The 16,561-nt window shown below is 40.2% G+C and overlaps 2 protein-coding genes across 4 annotated transcripts in view; one reads left to right on the top strand and one right to left on the bottom strand.

The window, feature by feature from the left end:
- ANKRD42 (ankyrin repeat domain 42) overlaps nt 1-13,477 on the top strand; it is a 63,068-nt gene extending 49,591 nt beyond the window's left edge. Inside the window, exons 12-13 of the mRNA XM_082627355.1 lie at nt 6,046-6,128; nt 10,079-13,477. Of these exons, the coding sequence (XP_082483481.1) occupies nt 6,046-6,128; nt 10,079-10,109 (114 nt within the window). The 3' untranslated portion in view covers nt 10,110-13,477. The remainder of the gene's footprint in view (nt 1-6,045; nt 6,129-10,078) is intronic.
- A 137-nt stretch (nt 13,478-13,614) lies between these two features.
- CCDC90B (coiled-coil domain containing 90B) overlaps nt 13,615-16,561 on the bottom strand; it is a 54,373-nt gene continuing 51,426 nt past the window's right edge. The window contains exon 8 of one of the 3 annotated variants that reach the window (XM_082627359.1): nt 13,615-15,134. In XM_082627359.1, the coding sequence (XP_082483485.1) occupies nt 15,079-15,134 (56 nt within the window). In that variant the 3' untranslated portion in view covers nt 13,615-15,078. The remainder of the gene's footprint in view (nt 15,135-16,561) is intronic. The other 2 variants (XM_082627357.1, XM_082627358.1) reach the window with 2 other exon arrangements.

Raw genomic sequence — 16,561 nt, 5'->3', positions numbered from 1 at the left:
TATTAGACAACATTCTGTTCATCTGCAAATGTGTGTATTTCTGTATAAAAATTCACTTTCTCTGGGTTTTGTTATCTCACAAGTGCTTAATTTTCCAAGGGATAGAAATAATCATCATAATTAATCCATTATCTTCATTTTTGCAGTGACCATCTTACACCACGTTTAGCCTCTGGGGACACTTTAGTATGGAGAGGCTGGCTGGGGTAGTCATGTGGTGTTGGCTAGCGGACACACACCTTTTATAAACTACCACTGACACTCCAGATCCGCTCCCTCTCTACCTTGTGGCAGGAACTCTGCTTATTCTAGTCTCCTCAGAGGCAAGAACATACATTATTCTTCGCTAGCTAGCTGCCTAGATCTTTTGGAGATCACCCAAGCTGCACACCTTTTGAGTTGATGCAGATTGATGGTCTACATAGAAAATTTTTGGTTTTTAGCTATTTAAAATTATTCTTTTCTTGCCCAGAAATGTCTGTTCCCAGGGTGGTTTGATGTCACACACTAATAGAGCACATCCTTCCTAAGACCTTGCTCTCTACCAACAATGTGAAGCTTTCAGGAGCGCTGACTCGAGGTCCCTGTACTCTGGGCCCATCGTTTTTTGCGGTCCTGCTGTAGGTTACACGAGTTTTTGTAAATGAGCAAATGTCACTGACCTCTCATGGCAGCTGCTTATTTTCTGTTCTGCAAAAGCTTCTGGGTCTCAATTTCCTCATCTTTAAAATGAGGATAACACCTACCTCATGGGATGGTATTGATATTAGATAAAATACTGTGTAGAACTCCTGAGGTGTTTTCTGTCTACTAGTATTCATGGTATTATATTCTCCCTTCCTCATATCCTTTTCTCTCTTTTCCTTTCTTTCAATTTTCTACATTTGAGTTGTATAAACAGTGGATAAATGTGTGTAGCCCTATGCATCTGAAAGGAGGAGGAATTAGTTTATTGTGGAGTCTAAATATGTAAAGTATAAATAAAATGAACTTTTGATTCAGTGCTCATTTATATAGAGGCTTCAAGAAGCTCTGACTAAATGTCTCCTGCCACCTTCTGGTAAGGACCTATGATTGCATATGACTTTTTCCCCTGTAAAAGGATCTGCAAGAGCATAATTTTTAGCCAGAAAAAAAATTCCTAGGATAGTCTGACATAATGCACTTAAATAGGTTTTTTATAATAACTGGTTTTGATGATAATAATAAATTTTTATAGTGCTTTTTCACATATTATCTCAGCCTGCATTAACCCACTTCACCAGCCTTATTGTTTTCTATTCTCCTACACGTCGCCTACCTTTTCTGAACTTGCCCCACACTTTCCCACCCCCAAGCCTTTGCTCGTTTTGTCCATATACCTTGAAGCCTGTCAACTCTGCCTCTCAAAATCCTCTTTAGGAACCATCTTGTTCATCAACCTTGTCCTAGCGCCCCTGACCACAAATGATCTCTCCTCCTTTCAGCAAGCACTTTGTACTGCTCTGAGGTCACCTCATCATTTGTATTATAGTTTAATTGGCTACTTTACACAGAGCACTGAAAATTTAAGTTTTGTGAGATCATCTAACTTGCCTTGATTAATAGGATCATCATCATCCACAGTTACTGAGTACTTGCTATGTGTTGTGCTCAGTGCCAGGAACTTTATACCTGGCAGATGTTATTATCCTCATTTTACAAATAAGAAACCAAATCTCAGAGAAAATAAGGAATTCGCGTAAAGTCACACAGCTTGTTAGATGGGCAGCCGTGATTTGAACCTAACTGCCTAACCCCCTTTTAATGACACTTGTTACTGCCAGTATAGCGCCCTTGCCCTTTCAGCTCACTCACTGTGCTTATGAGAAGATTTAGTTTGAAAAATTGGTCTTCAAATTTTTTTTTTAAAGAAGATGTTGGGGGTAGGAGTTTATTAATTTTATGTATTTATTTTTGCTGTGTTGGGTCTTCGTTTCTGCGCGAGGGCTTTCTCCAGTTGTGGCAAGAGGCACTATCGTGGCCTCTCTTGTTGCGGAGCACAGGCTCCAGACGCGCAGGCTCAGTAGTTGTGGCTCACGGGCCCAGTCGCTCCGCGGCATGTGGGATCCTCCCAGACCAGGGCTCGAACCCGTGTCCCCTGCATTGTCAGGCAGATTCTTAACCACTGCGCCACCAGGGAAGCCCAGTCTTTAAAATTTTTGATGTTAGCTCTTCAAATAAGTGAATTTATTTATGAAAATTTAAATATAAAATTTATAGTAATTTGATAAAATGTTACTTATACTGGAATTATACACAGTAATTCAAACATTTATTTCAAGATATGTCTTAAATACAAAGTTGAGGTGATGAAGCTTCCAAAAGATAACGCAGTGGGATATCTTTGTGACCTTGGGGTAGAAAAAATATTGATAGATTCAACTTTATTAAAATAAGACTTCACTTTATCAAGGACAACATTAATAGATTGAAAAGGCAAGCCAAAGAGTATGAAAATATATCTCCTTCCTTCTTATTTTCCTTCCTTCTATCCAAAAGCACAAAGAACTTACACAAACCAGTATGAAAAAGACAGACAACCCAGTAAAAAACCGGGCAAGACATGATCAAGCACTTTACAAAAGAAGATATCCAAGTGGCCAATAAACATGAAAATGTACTCAGAAGTGTTACCAGAATTATTAGTTATCACAAATATAAATTAACACCCAACAAGGTGTCAATATACCACCAAAATGGCTAAAATTAAAACAATACAAAACAGACATTACCAAGTATTGATGGGGATGTGGAGCAAGTGGAACTCTTATACACCACTGGTGGAGTGTAAATTGATTTTAATCACTTTGGACAATTGTTTGGCCATATTGAGTAAAGCTGAACATATACACATCTGTGACTCACTTCCCAGTGCAATGAGTACATGTCTCTTCGTGTACACAGATGGGCACCAAAAGACATGAACAAGAATATTCATATTAGCATTATTATAAATATCCCCCGAACTAGATGAAAAATTCCATCAACAGTAAGAATAAATACATTTTGGTGTAATCATACAATGGAATATTATAAAGCAATGGAAATGTATGAATTACTGCTCTACACATCACTGGGGGTCAATTTCACAAACATAATGCTGAGCAAAAGAAAACTACAGTATGATGCCATGCAGTCCCAAAATATGTAAGATAAATCAAGTTAATAGTGCCTGGGAGGAGGCAAATGGATGCTTCTGGGATACAGGTAATGTTCAGTTTCTTGTTCAATTTCTTGATTTCAGTTGTGGTCACATTGGGTGTTTTCACTTTGTAAAAATTCATCACACTGTACACTTTTTGGGGTGCTCTTTGATAGGTGTATTGTACTTAAATAAAAATGTTTATTTAAAAAATGTAAACTAGATGGGAACTATAATAGCTTTGGTAGAGATGTCTGTCTGCAGATTGACGCAGCACTGAACTCCTCATAGCTTCCATCTCCAAAACCAGTATCATGCGAGAAGTCGTTGGTCTAAAGCTTTGGGCCATGCTTGCTAATCAAGAATGGCCAACCTGGAACTGGTAATATTCTATGAATACTTCTGTGTTTAACTTACCCTTGTTTTCTACCTACAAGGATGTGGAACCGGGTTGGACTTTGATATGGTCTCTGCTGGGCTTCTCCCTGTCCTCTGACATCCTAGCCTGTGAGCCTGTAAGAGTCCTTGGAGCAATCTGAGGGCTTAAGTGAGTTTATCCAATCTGAGCTGTTAGTCTAAGGAAGTTCTAGAAGTTTGTGATTTTTCTCTCTCTATTGGTTATACTGCTTTGACACTGATAAGAGACTGTTCTGGTAATCAAAGTGGGATTTATCTCCTTTTAGTTGTGTATGCTTCCCAAAACTTATCAGATTGCATGAAATTGTTTTAAAAACAAGAGTTCCATATACCCAGGCAATAATTTGTAGACACATAACCTGTCAACAGTTTCACGCAGTATTATTAATCTCTTCAACAAATCTGTAAATTCTTTCAGATGGAAACCAGTTAATATTTAAAATATATACATTTTCACACAGGGGTGGTTGTTTAATTTACACTTAGAATTGCTTTAGGCGCCTAAGCACCATGATTCATGTGTTTAATATCTCAGTGTTGCAGTTCTCTTTTCCTGAGTTTGGGAGAAAACACATATTAGGGAGAAATATGTTTCTGGCTATAATTTATGATGAGGAAATGAGTAATCTTGGTGAAGAATGTTCCCCAAATGCAGAAACTTCTGGAATTTGAAAGTTTGGAACTTTCGATGAACACTTAACTGGAGGCCTGTTGAGTGCCAAGCACATATTTTCTTTTGAACCAGTTTACAGTAAGGCTTGCTTGGTTTGATAGAACAACTTACATATTTGATGTTAGTAGATGCTTTGGTATTTGACCACTATATAGAGTATTTGGGATTGTTTAAACTCCTTTAGGAGTTAGCATATATGAAAAGTAAAGGAAAATAAATATAACTGTTTCTGAAAGTCTGGTAACTATTAAGCACTAGAAAATTGGCTACCTCTGACAAGTAGCTTCCTCTCTTTTCCTACATTTTCTATATTCTTTCTCTAATTCTATCTAGTTGAATGAGGTTAGTAAACTCCTGCCCTACCCCAGTGTTCTTCTTTCCTAGACATTTTTGCATTCATCCCCTAATGATCTTGAGGACCTCTTGAAAGCTGGGGAGTGAACTGAGCACCTCTTTTATATCTGCTATTCCACCACAGACTCCTGAGTGGGAACCAGATCTCATTCCTTTTTGTATACCTGTAGCACAGTATATACAGTATACAGTGTAGTTTTAGGAACTGAATGAGCAAATTTTTTGCTGGAAGACAGGATGGAGGAATGGTTACAACATGAACTTTGGTGTTGGACAAAATTTGGATTTGAATCCTGCCATTTACTTAGTTTTGTGACCTTGGGAAAAGTTGATTAACCTCTTTGATTTCTGTCCTTGTATCTATAAAATGTTGGTAATACAACCTACTTCACCTTGTTATATATGTAAAGTATGAAATACAGTGGGTACCATATGCTAAGCCCCAGTAAAAGGTTTGTTGTCACTGGTCTTCAAACTGGTTGGCAAGCTTTTTCAAGAGAAGGGACCATCACATTGCCCTATGCCCTACAGTGCCTGGCCACTATAAGGGAGGGCCAGCAGATTCCCCATTTATTCCCCTCTCAAGGGGGAGGGAACATGTGTGGTTCTGTTTTCCTGGGTGGTGTTGGAAAAACAGCAGTTTGCTTCTATGTTCACACACTACTATGAGTTAAGCTGACTGACCTTATTAGCAAAGGTGTAGGTGGGAACACCTTGGGGAATCGTACCTCCAGCCAGGGGCTCTCCTGATGGACATGTGGCCTTGTGATGTTCCTGAAACTCCTGCATTCAGATCTGTCCTGCCCAACTGGGCACAGAGCATTTTTCTGACTAGAAGAATTATTCAAAGATGACTAACATCTACTGAGTATCCACTGTGTTTCTAGTCCTCTCTTACTCCTTCCCAGAGCACTTATTAAGAATCTTCTGTGCTAGGTACTGAGAGTACCACAACGGATGAGAAATATTCAGAAACAGTGTGTGGCAGGACAAAGTGAAAGAGACGAGCAGTTGAGGGATGTTTTGTGAACAGAGAAGGAAATACAGGATCCAGGAAATGGGATTCCTAACAGAATGGGGCTTGCAAAGAATCCAGAGGATGCCATGCTAATGCTTTGTGTTATTTTGTTTAGTAATATGTTGTAAAATGTTGGTCTAAAATAGAAGCAGAAACAACAAGGTGTTGTTCTGTGTGGGGGATGTATGAGGTAAAGGTAGGACTGGATGATTTCTCAAGGTGCCTCCCAGTCTGATGAATCAGCACAATATGAACTGGTACTTCTGATGTAAGTATTTACACGAAAGTCTAAAAGAAAAGAAATATAAACCAGAGTTGAAAATGTTGTCATGGTTAAATTTTTTCTTTTGGAACAGTAACGTAGAAAGACAAAAATGTGGCTAGCATAGAAATCTTATTTGGCTCTCTTTTCCTTTGTAGGAAGATGACCCTTCCTGTGAGTCAAGCAAAGAGAAGAGGCGAGTGAAGAAAAAGGTGTCTTCTGGGGGAGTTTTTGTGAAAAGGTACTAATCAATGAAATAACTTTAAATAAACTTGCTTGATTTTTCTTTTATTTTTAAATTGATATAAATGTAAATCTATAAATTCTTTTCAGAATTACTCTGACATGCTGTTATTCCAGTTCTGAAGGCAGAAGTGTATAATGTCAAAGGGATTAAAATTACATGGACTCAGTTGTATTCCCCCTCCCAATATACTTTTTATATATTTATGTAGGCAAGTCAAAACTCTAGATTTATGAGTAGTTAATTTTGCAAGTATTGACATAAACTTTACAATATAAGAGAACAACAGTAATCAAAAGGTCTAGTTATAAGGATTATTAGAAGTTCTATTATGGCTTCATAATAGATTTATATTTCTTTTACTTTCTCTAGAGTACCATTTTACTAGTGTAGGTATAGCTTTTCTTCCAACTTTTCAAATGACTTGATTTTTAAAAAAAAAATTATTTTATTGAAGTATAGATATATAATGTTAATTTCTGCTGTACAACAAAGTGATTCAGCTATACACACACACACATTCTTTTCCATTATGGTTTATCACAGGATATTTATAGTTCCCTGTGCTATACACTAGTATCTTATTTGTTTATCCATTCTATATTTAATAGTTTGCATCTGCTAATCCCAAACTCCCAATCCATCCCTCCTCCACTTCTCTCCTCCTTTGGCAACCACAAGTTTGTTCTGTGTTAGTGAGTCTGTATCTGCTTGGTAGATAAGTTCATTTGTGTCATATTTTAGATTCCAAATATAAGTGGTATCATATATCTGTCTTTCTCTGATTTACTTCATTTAGTATGAAGTAAATGTTGCTGCAAATGGCATTATTTCATTCATTCTTTTTTATGGCTGAGTAGTATTCCATGTGTATCTATACCACATCTTCTTTATCCATTCAATTGTTTTTTCTTTCTTCTTTTTTTTTTTTATGGTATGCGGGCCTCTCACTGTTGTGGCCTCTCCCGTTGCAGAGCACAGGCTCCGGATGCGCAGGCTCAGCGGCCATCCTCACGGGCCTAGCTGCTACGCGTCATGTGGGATCCTCCCGGACCGGGGCACAAACCCGCATCCCCTGCATCTGCAGGCAGACTCCCAACCACTGTGCCACCAGGGAAGCCCTATCCATTCAGTTCTTGATGGACACTTAGGTTGTTTCCATGTCTTGGCTATTGTGAATAGTGCTATGAACATAGGGGTACGTGTATCTTTTTGAATTATAGTTTTGTCTGGGAATATACCCAGGAGGTGGGACTGTTGGATCATATGGTAGCTCTATTTGTAGTTTTTTAAAGGCACCTCCATACAGTTGTCCACAGTGGCTGCACCAATTTACATTCCAACTAACAGTTTAGGACAGTTCACTTTGCTCCAGACCCTCTCAGCATTTGTTATTTGTAGGTTTTTTAAATTGTGCTTACATTTTTTTAACATCTTTATTGGAGTATAATTGCTTTACAGTGAGTGTTGTGTTAGTTTCTGCTGTATAACAAAGAGAATCAGCTATACATATACATATATCCCCATATCTCCTCCCTCTTGGGTCTCCCTCCCACCCTCCCTATCCCACCCCTCTAGGTGGTCACAAAGCACCAAGCTGATCTCCCTGTGCTACGTGGCTGCTTCCCACTAGCTAGCTATTTTACGTTTGGTAGTGTTTATATGTCCATGCCACTCTCTCACTTTGTCACAGCTTACCCTTCCTCCTCCCCATGTCCTCAAGTCCCTTCTCTAGTAGGTCTGCATCTTTATTCCCGTCCTGCCCCTAGGTTCTTCATGACCATTTTTTTTTTTTTAGATTCCATATATATGTGTTAGCATATGGCTATTTGTTTTTCTCTTTCTGACTTACTTTACTCTATGACAGTCTCTAGGTCCATCCACCTCACTACAAATGTTGCCATTCTGACCAGTTTGAGGTGGTACCTCATTGCAGTGTTGATTTGCATTTCTCTAATGATTAGCAATGTTGAGCATCTTTTCATGTGCCTATTGGCCATGTGTATGTCAAATGACTTGAGTTTTAAAAAGCATCTGAACTTAGGAGAAAAAGACAAGTAAGTTTTAGAAAAGGACAACTTTTTACAATAACAACCAAATATCTCCAGGGAAGTTTACATAAAATGAAAATCAGCTCTCATAAAAAGAAAAAAAACCGTAACGCATGTTTGCCAAAAATATACATTTAAATAATCTGCTTTAGAATTCAACCATTGTTTTGTCTTGCAAGCCTTATAAGAAAGGAATAACAGGGCTTCCCTGGTGGCGCAGTGGTTGAGGGTCCGCCTGCCGATGCAGGGGACACGGGTTCGTGCCCTGGTCCGGGAGGATCCCACATGCTGTGGAGCGGCTGGGCCTGTGAGCCATGGCCACTGAGCCTGCGCGTCTGGAGCCTGTGCTCCGCAATGGGAGAGGCCACAACAGTGAGAGGCCCGCGTACCACAAAAAAAAAAAAAAAAAAAAAAGGACTAACAGAGATGAGGTTGACTGGACAGGATGAAAAATATGTGGCTTTATTATTCTTTCTCTTTTTTCTCCTTTCCCTTGACTTTGCTGACCAAAAAACCACCATGGCATTTCATTTCAGTTCTGACTTCAATTCCCTCACTTTTCCCACCCCACCCTTTTCTTCCTTGAGCTAGCAAAGACGTGTGACTCTCTTGGGGCACTTGTCTAGTTTCTGCCTCCCTTTGAAGATCTGATTGCTGGCTTTGAACTTGCTTCACTGGCCATCAGCCTTCCCACCATACCCCAGACTGCCCATCTCTAGGCCCTGGCAAGTACCTTATATGGACAGGCCATTTTGGCCCAGTATCATCAGGACCAGTTTGCCCTGACACGAGTGCATTTGATTGCTAAGACCAGTTCAGCCTGGTCAAAGGCCTGTAAGCAAGTGTTCAAAAATGGCTTACCTATCCTTTTCATAACCTTTATAGTCATTATTGTTAAGTTTCTCTGTGGTTTCCAATAGGCTTTCAATCTGTAGTAAAAACAGCTGTCAACACTTATTGGGCACTTACTATGTGTGTGATCTGTACCAAGTCCTTTACATGTATTACTGCTTAATTCTCACCACAGCTGTATGAAGAGAGGTACAGCATTTCATACATGGAGATTAAGAAAGTCACCCAGAGTCACACAGCAATGTGGAGCTGGGATTCTAACCTTAGGAGGGGAATTTCAGAGTCTGCATTCTGGAATTCCCAAAGCCAACATTTCTCTTACCTTCTGGGACTACACACAGCCTTACTTTTTCCTTCTAGCCTGATGACTCTAAAGTAATCCCAACCCTGGAAGTAGTTTGTTACACTTCCTCCTGTTTTCTCAAGACCACATCTCCAGTCTCTGTACAAGTGAGGTAGGAAATACCAGAAGAGTGTTGTAATAGAAGCATGCACCCTTGTGGCAGAGGTTCCCTGGATGTCTCCCAATACCTCTTCTCCCCTTTTTCTATAGTATTAGGGTTTACCTGGGCTTGTGGCTGCTCAGGATAAGGACTGACTTCCCAGTCTTCTTTTGCAGCTAAGATACCAAGTATGGCCAATAGAGTGTGAGCGAAAATGGTGTGTAAAACCTTAGGGGTCGTGTCCCTAAAGGGAAAAGGCTTTCCCACACCTTCCCCTTTCTTCTTCTGGAATGTGGGGTGGTAGTGAGTCACTGAACTTTGCAAATGAGAGCACTACCAGGGGTGATGGAGCATAAGATAAAAAGGAGCCGGGACACATGGAAAGAAGAGCCTGGACAGCATTGCTAAGTATTAGCAAAATGCAAATCACAACTACAGTGAGTTCTCAGAGAACTCAACTTGGACATTACTCTTACTATTGAGTAAGAGCATAAAATCTTGAGTTAAAGTCTTGTGACTTATCTGCCATGTGATCTTGGCAACTTCACCTGTGTGAAGTTACAACTGTGTGACCTTAACTTCACTTACCTGGTTTCTTTAGCTGTGAAATGAGGATAATACCACCTACCTAAGAGGACTGTGGTGAAAAATAGGTGAGTTGATATATATCATTTAGTATATTCACTGTTATATACATAGTCAATGTAGCTATTCTACAAAATGACAATCACTAATTTTAGTGTTGGTGATGACCATAGTGCTTTCCACTGCCTCATTTTTTTCCCCTTTATAAGTAGAGAGATGTGGAGCTCACCTCCTCCCACAAATACATCAAAAAATCAATCCACATGTGGAATAGTTCTCACAGAACACCCACTGAATGCTTTCAGATCTCATACAACCAAAGCTTCAAGAAGGATCCCCATGTAACTGGGTAGGATGAAGGGAAAAGGGAGAAGAGGAGGAATTGGGATGGGACCTGCACCCCTGGGAGGGAGCTGTGAAGGAAGAATGCTAACCTCACCCTGGGAAACTCCTTCACCAGCTGGGAGGTATGCCAGGACAGATAGATAGGGAGCTTCAGAGGCTGAAGAGGAGGGTATGGGAGTTGGCCTGAGGCACTGCAGGGTACGGAGAGATCAATGCAGAAGGTCCTGACCACGTCACCACACTTCCCAGCCCAAGATGTGCGCCTGCTGGTGTGCAGAGTGACTGGGTGCTGAAACTCGGGATTCAGCAGACAGACCTGAGGAGAGGACTCGGTTTGGTCACATGGAGACAGGCCAAAGGGTCTGGAGCATGGTCCGGACCATAACTGGGGGCATGTGCTTGTGGAGGTGGGGCTGAAAGCTGAACTGATAGCTGGCCATCCCACTGTGGTTGCTGGGATGCAGCTTTGGCAGGTTCCTGCTCTGGCGGACTTTTCACTGGGCCCGCACATGTGTGCCTGAGGGCGCTGTGGGCCGACTGTCTGAGGGTTCAGGGGATGCAGCTCCAGTGGGTTTATGCAGTGGTGGCTTGGTGAGCGAGTATGCTCTGAACTTATTACCAGGGCCCCCAAGAGGAGGTGGGCCCAAAGGGCAGTGCCAGCAACACTGATCTTTGTGGGTGCACACACCGGGTGGCAGGTGGCATCACAGAATCCCACGTCTTGGCAGGCAGCTCCTGGGGAGGAACATGCAGTGGCTCCTCTCCCAGAGGGAGCACTCCAGTCCTGCCTACTTCACACCACAGCTTGGAACCAGATCTGGGGATTTGCACTACAACAACTGGGGAGCAGACCCTGCCCCTGACAGGGCTGTGACACCCACAGAGCAAAGAGGAGGCCTTGCTCAACATCCAGTGTGGGCTCTGACACTAATCACACTCCCCTATCAAGGGGATAATGGCCAGCACACAGGAAAGATGTGGCAAGCATCGATACGAAAAACAGCCCTTGCACCAAAGATGTTGGACTCAGGCAGGCTACACTGGGATGCCCCCACATAAAAACAGCCCTTCCAGACCACAGTAGATAACTGCTTCTCCTAAATTCGTAGTCAGAGAAATATAAGAAAAAAGAAGCAAAGGAATTACTCCCAATTAAAAGAACAAGAGAAATCCCCTGAAAGGACAAACAGTGAAACAAACCTCTACAGTCTACCAGACCCTGAGTTCAAAAAGGAGGTAATAAAAATGCTGAAGGAATTAAGAAATGCTATTGATAGAAATGTAGATCACTGTACAAGGAACTAGAAACTAAAGAGGAGCCAATCAAAATTAGACAACTCAATTGCCAAGATGAAAACCGAATCTAAAGGCAATAAACAGCAAAGTAAATAATGCAGAAGAACAAATGAGTGATCTGGAAGATAGAATAATGGAGATCACCCAGTCAAAACAGCAGACAGAACATATGCTATCTATGGAATAATATAAAGCCCACCAATCTACTATGTCTAATAGGGTTCCCAGAAGAAGAAGAAAGAGAAAAGGGGATTGAAAATGTATTCAAATAAATTATGGCTGAAAAGTTCCCAAACCTAAAGAAGGTATTAGATATCCAGGTCCAGGAAGCACAGAGGGTCCCAAACAAGATGAACTCAAACAGATCTACTCCAAGATATATCATAATTAAAGTGGTAAAAGTTAGGATTCTAAAGGCAGCAAGAGAAAAACAGTTATAAGGGAACCCCATAAGGCTATCAGCTGAAACTACAGAAACTTTCCTGGCCAGAAGGAAATGGCAAGATATATTCAAAGTCCTGGAAGGGAAAAACCTGCAACCTAGGATATTCTACCCAGCAAGATTATCATTTAGAATAGGAGACAAAAAGAATTTCTCAGACAAGCAAAAACTAAGAGTAAACAGCAATACTAAACCTATCTTAAATATTGAAAGCTCTTCTCTAAATTGAAAAGAAGCAACAATCTATAGGAAAGGGAAAAATCACAATAGAAAAGGTAAATATATAAAAGGATTGAAGATCATTTAAATAAGACAGTACACAGTTAAACAATCCAAAAAATTCGTGAAAATGATTGAACAGAAAAGGATAAACATGAAGATGTAAAATAGGACATGAAAATTACAAAATGTAGGGAAGGGGAGTAAGAAATGTAGAACTTTTAGAATGTGTTTGAGCTCATATAACTACCAGTCTAAAGCAAGTAGATATAGTGACAGTTTAACATAGTTGAAAACCAGAGTAACCACAAATCAAAAAAACATACAATAGATTCCCCAAAACCCAAAAGGAACTCAGGCATAATAAAAAAGAAAACTATCAAACCACAAAAGGAAACACAAGAAGAAAGGAACAAAGAAGAAATACAAAATCAACTGGAAAACAAGGTTTAAAATGGCAATAAATATATACTTATCAATAATTACTTTAAATGTCAATGCACTAAATGCTCTGATCAAAAGACACAGAATGGCAGATTGGATAATAAAACAAGAACCTACAATATACTGCCTACAGGAGACACACTTTAGGGTGAAGGACACACATAGATTGAAAATGAGGGGATGGAAAAAGATATTTCATGCAAATGGAAATGACAAGAAAGGGGGGGTAGTAATACTCATATAAGAAAATAGACTTTAAAAAACAAAGGCCATAAAGAAAGATAAAGAAGGACACTGTATAATGATAAAAGGATCAATACAAGAAGAGGGTAGTACACTCATTAACATATATGCACTCAATATAGGAGCACCTAAATACATAAAACAAGTGCTACCAAACATAAAGGGAGAAATTGACAGGAATACAATAAGAGTAGGAGACTTTAACACTGCAGTGTCATCAATGGACACAGATCTTCCAGACAGAAAATCAATATGGCAACAGAGATCCTTAATGGCACAACAGAACAGTTAGACTTAATTGATATCTTCAGGACATAACACCCCCCCAAAACCAGTATACACATTCTTTTCAAGTGCACATGGGACATTCTCTAGGATAGACCACATACTAGGACACAAAACAAGCCTCAACAAATTTCAGAATAGAAATTATTTCAAGCATCTTTTCTGACCACAACCCATGACATTTTTCACAGCTAGAACAAATAATCCTAAAATTTATATGGAACCACAAAAGACCCAGAATTGCAAAAGCAATCCTGAGGAAAAAGAACAAAGCTAGAGGCATAACCCTCCCAGACTTAAGACAATACTACAAAGCTACAGTAATCAATACAGTGTTGTATTAGCACAAAAACAGACATCTGGATCAATGGGACAGAATAGAGAGCTGAGAAACACACACATGTACGGCCAATTAATCTTCGGCAAAGGAGGCAAGAATATACCATGGAGAAAAGACAATCTCTTCAATAAGTGGTGCTGGGAAAACTGGACAGCTACATGTAAAAGAATGAAATGAGAACATTCTCTAACCCCATATACAAAAATAAACTCAAAAAAATGAACTGATATAAGGACCTAAATAATACCTTTATTTACTGATAAAACTGATATTGGAGAATGTGGTTAATATCTTCAGTCCAGTAAACTTATCACTGACCCCTGTATCGGACAGACTTACCTTGTCCCAAGTATCATTGTACTAGAGCAGGCCTCACCCTGCAGAGGTGAACTTGATCCTACAGGAGCAGAACAGAATGAATGCTCTTCTGTAGAGAGGCTGGTCCCAAACAGAAATGGGGAGAAGTGGCTGGGCTAGTTGGGCCTTGTTTCTCCTTTCACCTTACTTAATCACCTAGGGCAGGGTGGTTGAAGGAAGAGTGATTACAATGTTATGCTATTGGAGCTTCCTTCACATGGAGGAAAGAAATACTCCCTCTCAATATTCTAGCATATTTTAAATTCTAACAAATGAATAATTTAACCTGTTTACTGTCTGTCTTCTCCAACTAAGATTGTCAGTTCCATGATAAGGAAGCCATGTTCAGCTCTGTGCACATGGGTACCAGCATGTTGTCTGGCCCATAGCAGGCATTCTTATTTACTGAGTGAGCAAATGTACTGTAGAGTTTATTACAATGGAACCTATATGGTCTTTATTTATGAATCCAAAACAAATTTATCTACAGTGTGCCAAGAATTTTCTTAGGCAAGAGGATTCTGAGATATTTTGAATCAAAATACAGAAAGTTTTGTTTTGAAAACAAGCCAGCTGTTAGCTCTTTGAAAAAAACTTAGTTGGAGAGCCTCTGATTCTCACTCGCTGGACCATACAAGGTCAGTCTTTTGACTGCTCTATACTTTAGATTCCTTATTTATAACTAAACAAATTTGCAACAAAGAAATCCTGTATGATTTACAGTTGTTCAAGCAAACAAGAACACTCTGGTTCAGTTTCTATGAGCTATCAAAAGGATAAAGACAAAATGCCTGTCTATCTCAAATCAATCAGGTTTTGAATGGCATCCTTTCAACATAATGAAATAAAGACATATATAAAAAACAAAGACAAAATACACCTTCCCATTCTAAAACATTTCCTTTAGTCCATATGTACTTTAAATAATCTTGTATTAAGTTTCTACTGCAACTTTCAATGTTCAGAGTAAATCCATCCTGGCACAGTGTTTGTTCTAAGAAGTCAACAGCAGCAGGAGTAGGAGCATAATATAGTAGTTTCACTGTTATTTCCAGAGTCTATAAAATCCCAATGCTATTGCCAGGCAAGTAAACACTGAGGCTGTGAAAAGAAGAAAACATGTTATAGGTAATGCATTTGTGATTATCTTGCAGAGACAAAGAGAATAATGTCATCTTCAATTTAAATTGAAAGAAAAATCAGGAAATCCAACCAATTTTCTTTTTTTCTTTGCCTGCATTGCGTGGCATGTGGGATCTTAGTTTCCCATCAAGGGATCAAACCCACGCCTCCTGCATTGGAAGCATGGAGTCTTAACCACTGGACCACCAAGGAATTCCCAATCCAACCAATTTTCTACTTTAGGTTTTTAATTCCCTAGAAAATTAAGCTAAGGATAAAGGATATCCATTAGGGCTAGATTAATATCAATTCTTCTTAAAAGCTTCCTGTATTTTAAACCAGAATAAGGATGACAGTAATTTAAAAGTGTACATTATGTCAGTTAGAATCTATAAAGTGTTTAAAGTCATTATTAACATTAGCATTATTAACAATGACTACTTTAAATAATTACAAACTCTAATTTTAGAAATAATTTATAAGTGAAAAACCACCTTTCTTACATGTACTAAAAAATTACATAGTTAAGCCAGTAAAATAGACATCCATATCATCCATAAGAAAATTTTAACTGACTTTTCAGTACATTTAAAAATGATTTCATGCCTGCTGAGCTCCCATGCTGGTCCCCTGCCCTCCAAGGCTCCCCCTCCCCCCCCCCACACACAGCTGCATTTGTACTGGGGGCATAGGAGGGAGGCTGGGGAGATCAGGAGTGGCAGGCAGGAGGGGCACTCCCAGACCCCAGACTGGAAGAGCAGAAGAGGAGAGGAGGGCATTTGCCCTGCCCACTCCAGCCCAGGAAGACTGCTGGGCTCCAAGGTGAGGTCCCCTGCCCTCTGAAACGAGGGGTTGGGGGCACACCAGGGTCCCTTCTGTTCCTTGAGCCTAAGCCCTACCCCCCAGAGCCCCCGGGGCCTTTTCCAGCCCTGTGGGTCCTGAGCATTGGCCCTTCCCACCGCCCAAACCTCACCCTTGCTTAGGTCCCGCTCTCCACAGCCAATGCCCTCCTCCCCCATCTTTTTTCCCCCCTCCTCCTCGTTTTTACTATTGTGGTACTGATGTCCCTTCCGGTTGTTGATTCATCTATATTTTTATTTTTATTTTTATTTTTATTTTATTTTATTTTTTTTCTTTTTGCGGTATGCGGGCCTCTCACTATTGTGGCCTCTCCCGTTGCGGAGCACAGGCTCCGGATGCGCAGGCCCAGCGGCCATGGCTCACGGGCCCAGCCGCTCCGCGGCATATGGGATCCTCCCAGACCGGGGCACGAACCCGTATCCCCTGCATCGGCAGGCGGACTCTCAACCACTGCGCCACCAGGGAGGCCCCTATATTTTTATTTTTACATTATTTGTAACATATCTGTTAGTTTCCTAGTCTAATTTTATTTTTTACTTTGTTAT

Source organism: Mesoplodon mirus (assembly GCF_964341445.2).
Source record: "Mesoplodon mirus genome assembly, chromosome: 7".
NCBI classification, from domain to species: Eukaryota; Metazoa; Chordata; class Mammalia; order Artiodactyla; family Ziphiidae; genus Mesoplodon; species Mesoplodon mirus.
This window is presented reverse-complemented; position numbering and strand designations above follow the sequence as displayed.